Raw genomic sequence first — 12,912 nt, 5'->3', positions numbered from 1 at the left:
TGTGAGGTATTACATTTCAGAGGCACCATTCTCATGGTCAGGAATTTAACGAGGATGGAAAAAGCTACCATATAAATCTAATCCCATAAAAAATAATGTTAGCAACAAGTATAAGGAATAGTAAATATTTTTACTATTATGCTTGGTACTCTGTCTCTGACCTGGTCTATTATGCCTCCTCCCTAAGTCCCTGCTTAAAATACAATTCTTTCAAAAGGCCTATTAAATATATACCTCCCCTCGTACAAAAGTGTTAGCCAAGGAGATTAATATGAATATGTAAATATGAACTGTTTCAAAACTCTGCAAAATCCCGGAGTTTGCAGGACATGCACTATGGGTCTGATCCAGAATGGAGCAGATGGAAGGACTTCCCTTGACTTCAGTGGAAGCTGGATCTCACCCTAAATCTCAACACTTCCTCATTATTATTTGTATTGTGATGGTTGAAGACCCCATGGGGCCAATGTGCTGTACAAACACAGAACAAAAAGACAGTCCCCTAGAGGCATGTCTAAACTGCAGTGGCAAAGCTATGGCACTGCAGCTGAAGCACTGCAGTGTAGACGCTTCCTACATCGATGGAAAGGGTTTTTCCATCTCTCAGAGAGGCCGGAGGTAGGTTGATTGATAAATTCTTCCACTAACCTAGCTGCATCTATACCTGCGGTGGGGTCGATCTAGCTGCAGCATTCAGGGCACAACATTTTTAACAGCCCTGATGATGTAGCTAGGTTGGTCTAATTTTTAAGAGTAGACCAGGCCTGTGTAAATCACCAGACTCTTGCTATATCCATAACCCATCTAACACCCTTCACCTTTATGCTGTCTAACGAGGCTAAGATTGTGCCGTTAAGCCACTGCTCACACTGAGGGGAATGACAGGAATGCACTTCAGCAGGAAACCTAGTGCAAACCCTTGCTGAGTCAGCTGGGATTCCTAATCGGGCTCTAGGAAGTCTACTCTGCAGCAGGGGTACTTCTGCTCTTTGAAAGGGTGCAGTGCACACTCCCTTCAGATGGTACCGTGCTCTTGGTCTGCCCTGGTTCCATCCTTCCCTGCTCATTTCTGGGTATCTAGCACTGGCAACCCTGTAGTCCTAAAGTTCCCAGGGCAAATGCTATTGAATATCACTGAGTGCTTATTATTCAGGGCAGGTGGAGTTTTAATTATTCAGAGCTCTATGCTGTCAGAGTCCTCGTGCTTCTTGAATGGTGGGACCAAGATTTTGCTTATTCTTTGTACAAAGGAACAAGGAGGGGACTCCTTGAGTCTTCTCTTCTTCCTGTTGTGTACTGAGAAGGGGAAGCACTTGCTGATTCTTTGAACGGAATTCTTTGGGGAAAAGGACAATGCCTTCTTGTTGGCAAGTTACCCACCATGCTGTGAAGCTCCACAGATAATACATATTTACTGATTCTTGTTATAATTATGGCTTTCAATCTCGTGAACAAATTTTTTTCCTGATCCAACCTGCTGAATTTTATTGGCAGGAAGCTGGTAAAACACAAAAGTGCCAATGCAAGTTGCATTTGCTGCTTCTTGTTGTAGCTTCCTGTTATTCTCGATCTCAGTGGAATGTCTCATTATTGTGATGCCTGTCCTGTCAGGTGGGATGAGCTCCCTTTCAATTTCGTAACACGGAGGAGTACAAAAATACATGAATTCTGGAGTCATCCACTGGAATGCAGCACAATGCCCCAGATTACCCAGTAAAGTCTGATTTGTGGGTTTAACTAAAGATGCAAGGAGTTTAAAAGCCAATGACAAGCTGTGTATTTGTTTTGACTGAGAACATTGGGAGCTTTTGTTATTGAAAATCTCAGGGGGACTTTCTTGTTGGAGATTTGGGTGCCCAGGGCCTGAGTTTGCAATGGGCTTGAGTGCCTTCAACTCCCACTGAAATCGGGATCACCTGAGAGGCTTCTAACATGGCTGCATGGCAAAGTGGACTAAACAGAAGACTGGCACTTAGCAAGTTCTGAGTTCTCATCCCAATTCTGTCACTGACTTGCTCAAGCAAAGTGTTTACAGTCTCTTCCCAGGGGGACTGTGAAAATCAGCCAGTTTACTCCGCACTTTGAAGACCCAAGAGCAGTTTAAATGTTAACTCTGAGTGGCTCACATGGTTCTCTTTTGATGCAAGTGTTTTTCTTCTAGCAAAATTCCATAAGAAGGAAAAAATCAAAGTTCTGTTTTGGAGACCAAGGCTTGTAGAGATATTAGCTAATAGGGAAAGTATTTTTAAAATGTCTCCACTCAGCTCTGAACATCACTGTATGGGATTATGCCTTCTGCTCCCTGTCACAGCACTTGTCACCACATTTACTTCCTGTTGCAGAGAACTACTGTGGGAGTGGATAGATGTATTGCAAAAGAGAACCGTTCTGAAATCACATGGGGGTGGGAGGAGGGAAGAGTCAGTCATTTACCTCTTTCATTATGATTTTTGTAGGGTTAGGTAATGCGTCCTTTTTTGAACAGGCTTCTTGATTTTGTTCAAACCAACTGATCCCATTTAGTAATGCTGCAGATTCCATGAGTTAAGGAAAACAAACAGGAGGGGAGAAATAAATAAATGCAAACCTACATTTGTTTTTCATGTTATAAAATGTTGCATTTTTATATAATAATGTGGAGCAGCAGAAAGTGAATATTAACAAAAAAAATCACATTGCTTCAACTCTCTCACTAGCAATCTAACAGCTTTGCAAAGTCATCATGAATATGTACCGCATGCACACAAAATCCACTTTCTTGCCCGTGGTCTGGTCAGAATGATGAAAAACAATTGATATTTCACTTTCCCATAAAATTTTTTTTTAAAAAAAGATGTGTTCTAGGCAATCAGATGAGTGGAATTTTGCAAGGCTGCTGTATATGATGCACAGTTAACTTTATAAATATTTGTCTTGTTTAAAAACTAGCTGTTTTCAACCCTGCTATGGAGAGTACTCAATAATGTAAGCAACTTTGTTGCAAACCACAATAATAACATAACATGAGGTTACATTAAAACTTAACCTCGACGAGTAGAATCCCACATGGTGCCTTCTTGGGAGAGCCAGGGCTGTATAATAGGAAAGCAGCGATGGGCCCAGGGTAAACAAATGGGATTTGGATCTGAGTTCTGAACATCGCCAGGTTTAGGGTATATTTAGGGGATTCTTTGGAACAAAAATGACTTATTTCTGCTTGGCCCATTTAACTTTGAGGTGCTAAACATGATTGCAGTGTGAAAGGTTTAAAGGGTAGTTTAATTCTGGGAAAAGTGGCGGTAAAAAAGAGCCTCATTGGGTTCCATGTTTATTGCTGTGTTCTCAAGTAAAATGTGTTCACAAGTAAAAAGAGAGGTTTCTTTTTGTTCCTAGCTGCCATCCCTGCAGATTTGACATGGGCTGTGACAGTCAAGCTGGATTCTTTTTATCTCAAGCCTAAAGGTTCTGCAAGCTAAATCATTCCCTCGATGGCATTTTTACAATCTGATTGCTGTCATTAGTTTTGCACAGGTGTAATTTATTGGAGATTAGGGCCTAATCCAAAATCTAATTGAAGACAATGAAAAGACTCCCATTGACGTCAATGGTTTTGGGAATCATAGAAGTATGGGACTTAAAGGGACCTTAATAGGTCACCTAGTCCAGTCCCTTGCCCTCAAGGCAAGACTGAGGATATGTCTACACTGGCAGGTTTCTGCGCCACAAGTTATACCACTTTTATTAAAACGCTGGAATTAAACAGCTGTTGCATGTCCACACTGTGCTCCTTGTGACGCTGGAGCACATCCACATTAGCAGCTCATGCAACGGCAAAGACAGCAGTGCATTGTGGTAGCTATCCCACTGTGCAACTGGCTGCAGGGTGCTTTGGGAAGGGTTTGTAATGCCTCATGGGGCAGACACAGCATCACATGATGCAGGTTTCCCAATCCCATTGTTCCATGGGCATCCTACTACATTGCCAGATGCTTTTCAACTGGAGTGGGGTGTGTGTGTGTGTGTGTGACAGGGAGTGTGTGTGTATGGAGGGGAGACAGTGTGTTTTGGGGACAGAGAGTGTGTCAGCATGCTGTCTTGTAAGTTCAGACAGTGGCAGGAAGCAACCAGTCCTGAGGCATGAGGGGGGGGAAACCCCAACATCAGCCTCCACCTCCCTCCCTGGGGTCTCTGCACAGCAATATCTCTCTCTCTCTCATACACGTGCGCACACACACAGACACCAACACCTATCTCTGTGTGCTTTGAAAGGGGGGGGGGGCGCATGTCTTCAGGGCACCCAAGTTCAAAACAATGAGCAGAGCGGTCACTTGAGGCATTATGGGACAGCTTCGGAGGCCAATTACAGCCTAGAAAGCAATCAAGTGTCTAAACTGGCAAAAGAGCGCTGGAGCCTCTGCGCAAATAGCCTTATGACTCTCGTCCAGGTGGGTTTTAGCAGCGCTGCAACTGAGGAGTTTCTGTGCACAAAGTGGCTCAGCCATGCACACACTGCTGCAGTTGAGTGCAGAAAGCTGCTTTATTGCGCAGAAATTTGCCAGTGTAGAAAAGCCCTAAGTAATAATTAAACCATTCCTGATAGGTGTTCGTCTAACCTGTTCTTCAAATGACAGAGATTCCACAACCTCCCTAGGCAATTTGTTCCAGTGCTTAACTATCCAGACAGTTAGGAAGTGTTTCCTAATGTCCAACCTAAACCTCCCTTGCTTCAATTTAAGCCCTTTGCTTCTTGTCCTTGTGCTTGAAAACAGTTCCTATGTCCCCCCCTCAGTCTTCTCTTCTCCAGACTAAACAAACCCAATTTTTTCAATCTTTCCTTATAGGTCATGTTTTCTAGACCTTTAATCATTTTTGTTGCTCTCTTCTGGACTTTTTCCAGTTTGTCCACATGTTCCTGAAATATGGCTCCCAGAACTGGACTCAATACTCCAGTTGAGGCCTTTGCAGCGCAGAGTAGAGTGGAAGAGTTACTTCTTTCTTGCCTACAATACTCCTGCTGATGCATCCCAGAATGATGTTTGGATTCGGCCCTTAGTGAACAATTGTGTTGATAAAGCACAAGGATAAAAGCTAGCTTGCTCTCTCTTAAGCTGAGTGAACTCTGTAAAGCCAAAGGAATCAGATAGCAGCGTGTGTTTTGGTAATGGTGAGCAAGATTTTCACAAGGCAGTGCCTACAGTTTGGTTTCTAAATCCATCTTTAGCCATCTAAATAGTGGCCTGATTTTCAAAAATGCTGAGCATCCACTGAAGTCAGTGCCTAAATATGGATTTAATAGCCCAACCTTCAGCACTGATTTTTGAAATCTTCGCCTATATGTTACTAAATACACAAAGGGAGCAGATCTATTGATTTTTTTTTTAATTGTCATTTTTCTGGGTAGATTTCTGCCTCAAGGTAAGTGTACTGTCTGAGAAATAGTTTGATCAGACTTCAGAGGGAGCATTTTGGTACAGATCCCGGGGCCCAATCAGTATTCAGCAGCATTACTCGTGTGAGTAAGGACTGCAGGATCTGGCCAGTTTGCCCTGGATTTGCATTAAAAACTTTCATATATTATGTCTGCTGATATAACTCTAGGTTGCTGACCACATTGCATTTCTATAGTTCCTTATCCTGCAGTTCCTATTTGTACAAAACTCTCATTGAAGTCAGCTTTGTAAATTCCTCATGAAGATGAATCTACTCCTAGTTATGGCTACTGTCCAGTGCTTCTGAGTCTCTCATTCGTTACCATGATTTACAACAATATTGTGAGTATTATCAATCCACACTGAAGTCAATGGGAACTTGGCATGATTTTCGCACTGCAGTATTGGGTCCCAAGTAGTTTTGGCTTCTAAGCAGGTAGACTTTGGCACAGAAGTACCTGTTGTTACCTAGTGTTAGCAACTATCTGCAAAATACTCTTCATGCTCACAAGCTCAGGAGAGAAAGGGGATGGGGGAAAGGAGAAATAACAAGTTTTTAGATGTTGAGCGTGTAAGGAATGACAGAGAGCAATGTCAGCTTCCACCATGCTCAGAGGTGCATATTAGAGAGACAGGTGTGGTTTAGTGAGCTGAGCAGGGTACTTTGAGCCAGGAATTCCTGAGTTCTGACTGGCTTTGGACTGGTCACTTGGGCCCCCAGACCTTCCAGCATTTATGCAGGTTTTTAATTCTAAATAGGTGAATAATCTCAGATTGAAGTCAGTGGGACTAATGAAAGTTAAACCCATACATAAATGCTTTCAGGGTTGGGACCTTAAATTCTCTACCACAATTTTCCTGTCTGTCAAATGGGGGTAAAATCTGCAAGGGTGTTGAGAGGATAAGTTAGATAATGTCAGCAGAGAAAAGAGCTAATTATTATGTGCATGGCTACACACATTATCCAACTTCCAATATCACTTCCCCACAATTTCCTTTCTACCCCACAGATATTCATATACTTCCACTATGAGAAAGTATTTGGTGGATTGCTATTGCAAATCAATTATTTTCAAGGTGTTTTTGACTTAACTATCATTTTCTTTTCCCTTGTTACCTGATGCTGTGTTGTGTGAAGTGCTCAGAGTGACACAAACTCATATAAGTTTCATCTTTGGGTGGGAGGTTCTTGGCTATAACATTTGAAAAGTGAGTTGGAAACCCTACCATGACTAACCAAAACCAAATCTGCATTTGGAGAGATTTCAGAGCAAGGAATTTTTAACCTTTAGGCTACAGCCATTTTCCATGCTCAGATGTGATTGGGATCTAGAAGCTCTCATTGAGGATGATGGGAGTTGCTGGGTGCTGAGCTCTGTTGGAACAACTGGCTACTATTTATTTTATCTGACTTTTCATGATGTTGAGCATCTGGAAAGAAGGAGAAGAGCTAGGACCATGTGACCTTTCTTGTTTATGGTTAGTTTCACAGTCGTGCCTAGATGCCCCAATCTGGGATTGCAGCCCCATTGAGCTAGATCTTGTACATGCAGTAAAGAGACAGTCCCTGCCCTAAGGAGTTTACAATCTGAGCGGGTTAAACAAACATATTGAGAGGGACAAGAGCACAAGGCAACAATAATATTGTCATGCTTATGCAAGTCACTTCCCTGCAGGCAACAAGCAAGTGCTCTGTGGACCTACAGGGCTCCACAGATCTTAGTTTGAGAACCCCCAAGACAGTGAATTGGGAGTCAATATATGTAAATGACTAGATGTTTCCCTTCCAGCCCTGAGAGGCAACCCCTGGTTCAGCACTACAGGAAAGGTGACTGAGCTGTTGTTAAATGGATGCTTCTTATATAAAGGGATAAGGCAGAATATTTAATGCTGGCACACCCAGAACTCATCAAACACAGACTGCCAGGGCTAATAACTAAACAGGAGAATTTAGAGTGCTAGCCCCTTGCCCCATCCCCTTCTTTTTTTCTTCCTTTCCAACCCGAAACACTGGCTGGTACAGAACACTGATAAGATGGTTTCCATTCCACTACCCACACATCTTGTCATCACTTTTCAATTTGTGCATGTTGCCCTCCTGATACAGCAGCTGCTAAATGTGGAATTCAGGGAACCAGGCAAGGCCACTGGTATAGCATTTTATGAGCAGAACTTCTGGTGGAAATGTGATGTGTTGACTGGTTCTTACCTCAGGCAAAGGGAAATTTGAAAACAATCTATGTTCAATATTATGGCAAGCTGTTCTAATTCCAGATGTCTTTGTAGTTTCTAATAATTCATTATCAGGTTTTCTTTTTCCTTCTTTTACTTTTCTGTCACAGGCTTCAATGCGTGGCTGTGTCCTAGGATTTTTTAAACCGATGTTTGTAGTCTTAAGAAATGGGTTGAGGAAATGTTAATTTTGACCTCCTCGCCAAACTTTTTCATTAGCATATTAAAATCCATTAGACCTAGAAACTCAGTTGGTATGCATTGGCGTAATAGTTGCATCAATGCCAATGGAGCTGTGCTGATTTACATGAGCTGAACTTTAAGTCCTAGTGTTTAATAAATTAATCTCAACTGTAGAAGAGACCCTACAAACATTTCAATGGGAGGATCTAATTTTTCCAGGATGTGCACATCTTATTTCTAAGGGTGAATCAGTCAAATATGCTGTAAATCCAATTAGCTTGGTGGTCTCAGCCCAGATGCTGATACACTGCGCATCTCTCAGCTCTAAAATATCTCTCATCTGGAAAGAACATAGCCCGCCGATGACTGGATGATTATTCTGAACTCTTTGTTGCGCTGTTGGTGCAATGGGTGGATACGTGCGGTCTGAGATTCCTATTTTTCTGGGCAATAGAAAGAATGTGAAGGAAAATGTTATTACAGGTGGTTATATGGAGGAGAAGGAAGTGGTCATGTGTATGTCCTGGTGACAGATGAGAAGGTTGTGAGGAACACAGGAAATCCGCAAACTGGAGGAAATGCTGTGCTTTGTAAGCAGGGATGAGTGAACTCCAAAGGGAACTTAATGGGCCAGATATTTCGTTGGTGTAAATGGGCACAGGTCCATTAAAACTGCAGGGAGCTACACCCAATTACACCAGCTGATCACCTAGCTCAGTATGCTTGGGTTGAGGTACCCCCATTTACACCAGCTGAGGATCAGGCCCACTAAGTTCCTTTCTTTAATACAGGAGTAAAAGTACAGAAGGGGGAGGCTGTCTCCTCCTTGCTTTGTGGCCACAACAACTCAGCTTGGTATGTGTTTGCTCTTCAAAATAAAGAGAGAAAAAAAAAAGAGAAACTTATTCTCACAAAGGCTCTCCCTTCCCCTTGGTTGGTTCCCCTTCGTTGGCAATTCTCCAAAGCAGACAGCTGGCTGGCTCTATTCTTTTGCAGTTGTGTAGTACTGAGGTCTTCTGCAAACACATTTTCCAGAAGGCACTCAGAATTCATGTTAGCCTCACTTCTAGCCTGCCCCCCAATAACCTAAGCCTCATGCCTACCTCCTAGAGTTCTAATTACCCTAGACCTCCCCCTCCTCCTCCTCCTCCCTCCAAGCCATCTCCACAGATGCAATGTTTTTTGTGACTTAGTTGTGGGTAAGTTCTTATCACCAAAAGGCTAAGGGCCACTGACTCATGTTAGGGATGCTGTACATCTACACTGCTCCAGGCCACACTTGCAGAGGGATTGTTTCCTGTGAGGCACAGTCCCTCCCTGAGCTGCCTGGCACAGAAATGACACACAACTGCTGTACTATCCTTTTGGGTGATGCAAGGTGTGTCCCTCTCTACACACAGCCACTGCCATGACCATTCACTCTCCTCCTCCGTGCTCTTTTGGGGTTATTTAAGAGGGAGCAACTCTTACACTCCCCCCACATGTAAAAAGACTTGGTATCCTTGGCCGTTACACATGGGCACAAGGTGGAAAGTCTTATTGCATTCTTTCCAGTACAAAATATAAAGGCCAAGGAATGTCTAGCCCAAAGTCTGATACTCATTGGCTTTTTCTTAATTCTTCCACTTAGTGCTCATCCTATCCATGAATGCACATTTATGAGTTATTGTATGTTGCTTTTGCATGCTAGATCTTCTTGCAGTATGGCTTCCTTTGCTAAATCTGTCCTCACCACAAAGATCAGTGCAGATGACCTAAACCCTTACTTCATCCATGATTTCACTTTAAAGGAACCATTCTTCATGCTACTTGCACTCCCTGTCTCTAGAACTCTGGTTCTCAACCTTTTTGGGCTCAGGACCCATTTGTAAATGTTTATGGCCTGTTGTGACCCAGTAAATAGTCTGTGGATAGAGGCCTTGGGGTGGTTTTGGTTGGGTCCTGCCCCCTGGGAGGGTTGGATCCTGCCTGACACTCACCCCACAGTGGCGGCTGCTGCAGCTCCTGTGCTGTGGGACTGCCTGGGCTTGGCTCTCTGCTCTGGGTGTTGCAACCTCCGGGTTTGGCCCCGACCCCCTGACTGGAGCAAATTTGTGTGAGTGGAGTTGTGACCTGGCTTATGGGGTTTTAGTGCCACTCGCTCAAATTTGGCCTACCTGGACTCCCTTCATCATGACAGCTGGGCCAAAACTGAGTGGGACCCCAGAGGTTGCAGTGACTAGAGCAGGGAGGCAAGCCCAGCCAGCCCTGTGGGACAGGAGCCACAGAAGCTGTCATGTGACCCTTTGAAACATTCTGGTGACCTAATTTTGGGTCCTGACCCAGAGGTTGAGTAACCCTGCTCTAGAAGGTAAGACAGCCTTGCAGCACTCATTCTCTGACCAGAAGAGAAGACAGCTGACCATTTTCAAGACCAGTGCTAATGTTTCTCCATAAATTAATATGCTGAGTTGCTTATAGAGCAGATACTCGACTGTCACACTCTGCCAAGGTCCTAGAATGCCAGCTGCATCGTGTATCAGAGTCCCAGGAATCTCTCATTTCCAGAACGGAGGTTTCTGGTGTGCCAGGATGCTCCCTCCAAGCCGTTGGGATCTGTACGAACTTCCCTTTCACAAGTTTTTATCAACACTCAAGTGACTTAATATGTTAACAAAAAAGCCTGCTTGCATATTAAACTTTCTGATATCAATGTTATTAAATCAAATATTCTGACTGCCACAGGATCCAGGTCACGATCTAAGTCATCACACTCAGTTACACTTAAGAAATAGATTATTGAAACGCAAGTCAAATTGCTTTTCATGGATTGGTGGTTATTTATTTTTCTGGATGGGGAGTTATTGAAAATTGATGTATGCAGTTGAGAACTTTCTCCCTGTTGTAACCAACCTTTTACAGGTCAGATAGATTATTGTTTTAATAGCAGAGACTTACATCTTACAAAGAGATGATGATTGTTATTGTCTGATCTTATCTGCAGTTATAGCAGATCTTTTATTTTTTTAAGCCACCTATCTGCACACTATTTTTTGATGACCGCTGCTGGCATAGTGGCCTCTTGAGTGCCATTAATAATAACCTCTAGCATTTATATAGCACTTTACTCCTCGACTGTGGTTCTTTGCCTACCTTGGCATTAACTTAGAGGAATCATTGTATTTAGGACCCGTCAAATCACTGGAGAGCACAGTAGGCATTTTTCAAACAGAAAGGAAAGTTCCTTTAAAGTTCTCCAAAAGAACAGAGAATGTGGAGCAAGAGCAATTTGGTAATGGAGCTTATCTGTTGGGTGGAAATTTGGAAGCTGTGTGGAAGTGTGTGGAAATTCAGCTCTCTCTCTCCTGGCTGAGACAGGAAATTCTTTGTTATCAGCTAGTGAGGAGGTAACTTTGTTGCCCTGTGCCTGACACTTCATGGTTGGTCTTGTGGGAGAGAAGACAGAAATCTCTGATGCAATTTTCTTGTATGAACTTTAGTTTTAGCTCCGTGTAAATTTCTTTTAAATGCTGAACAAGGAGAGCAGCACTTGCTTATTTTCTGTCCTGATAGCACTATCGGCCTTCTGTTGTAATGATCTGAGGGTTGGTAATTTGCCAGTCATTTTTTTTATTGAGTCCTGAAATGAAAAATAGCCCTGAGATGGGGTCTAATGCATAACTGCAGTGCTGAATGTCATTAATGTGGCTCTGGATGTTAGTGTATCAGTGTCAAAAGGAGAGGATGGAACAGGCTTTTGAAATTCTTCTGGGTAGGATATTTTGCCTGATTCTCTACTCCACTTCAGCTGAATGGAGTTACACTGGTGTAACAGAGTAGAGAATGTGGCCCCAAGCCTTTCTGAATGGAGAGGATTGAGACAGCAACTAATCTGTTTGCAGGAGATGAGAATTAAGGCCCTGTATAAATGCCAATCTCACTTAAAAGTAAAGCTTGGAGGCTGATATTGCTTTTTTAGTTTGCTTATATGTGTAGTAATAATTACCCTTCTGAAAAGAAAATGCTTGCTGATCACTGTAGTGTACGTCAGTGAGATTGATCCTAAAATGTCAATTTTTGTTACGTTTGGCTTTCTTCTCAGTTATCCAAAAGGTATGTTGAAGAATAAGGTCCTAAATTTGCAAAGACTAACACACATACTTAACTTTACGCACAGTGAGTGGTCTTATTGAAGTCAGTGGGTGGAATGATGGCCCCATTGAAGTCAATGGGAATTTTGCTGTTGACTTGAGTGGGATTAGGATTTCACCCAATGGATCTATTCATGGTGCATAAAGTTAGCATGTGTGTAAATCTTTGCATGGTTGGGGCCTATGTGTGTAGCAGAAAGACTCAAATATAATTGGCTATAGTCTGCTTTCAGTTTCACTGGTGTTAATCTGTAATAATTCCGCTGAAGTCAATGGAATAATCATGACTGACACTGGTTAAACAGAGAACAGAATTTGGCCTTTTTAATGTTGGCATCTCTTTTTTTTTATTTTTCTTCAGGATGTGTATTTTTTTTTCCTTTCAGACTCCTCAGCAGTACAGCCAAGCAGTGAATGAAAGCAACAAAGTTAACCTGTATTGTGCATTTCTGGACTATAGGTATGTTAAGTGCTTCTAAATGTCTTTCTTAGATGTATTGCTACTGGTTACTTATGGCAAATGCAACATAGTCAGTGCATGCCAGACCTGACAAATAGTCCCTTTTTCTTGTGTTCATGGGAATTATTAAAGCTATGAAACCACAGGGTTTACCACAAAAACAGCTTCATAGTAAGGGGAAGAGAAAACAGCTTCCTCTTACTGTAGGTGGGGAAGTTCTCATTCTATTCACTGATTTCGGGATAAAGCAGATTATTGAGAGAATGAAAAATGTTGAGATGAGCACATAGGATTGATTCTGGTTGCACTTGTATTGGTCTTTTGCAAGCATCAGTTTGTCCGGAAACATGGGTGTTGTAAATCGGCATACTTCTACTGAAGTAATTGTTTCCACTGGAGTTCCTCCTAATTCCCATTGGGTACACATGAGATCAGAATGAGGTGTGTGGTATGTATTTCAGAGCAGTGAGTCATGTCTGGTACATATTCAATGATGAAA

General features: G+C 42.6%; 1 protein-coding gene across 2 annotated transcripts in view; it reads left to right on the top strand.

Annotated features, from left to right (window-relative positions):
• Positions 1-12,912, top strand: part of ADGRD1 (adhesion G protein-coupled receptor D1) — a 251,438-nt gene that overhangs the window by 119,964 nt on the left and 118,562 nt on the right. For both annotated transcript variants that reach the window (XM_054006447.1, XM_054006445.1), the window contains one exon: positions 12,340-12,413. In XM_054006447.1, coding sequence (XP_053862422.1) covers positions 12,340-12,413 — 74 coding nt within the window. The remainder of the gene's footprint in view (positions 1-12,339; positions 12,414-12,912) is intronic.

The sequence above is a fragment of the Malaclemys terrapin genome, chromosome 16 (genome assembly GCF_027887155.1).
Source record: "Malaclemys terrapin pileata isolate rMalTer1 chromosome 16, rMalTer1.hap1, whole genome shotgun sequence".
NCBI classification, from domain to species: domain Eukaryota; kingdom Metazoa; phylum Chordata; order Testudines; family Emydidae; genus Malaclemys; species Malaclemys terrapin.
The sequence above is the reverse complement of the archived record's forward strand: the minus strand, read 5'-3'. Positions and strand labels throughout refer to the sequence as shown.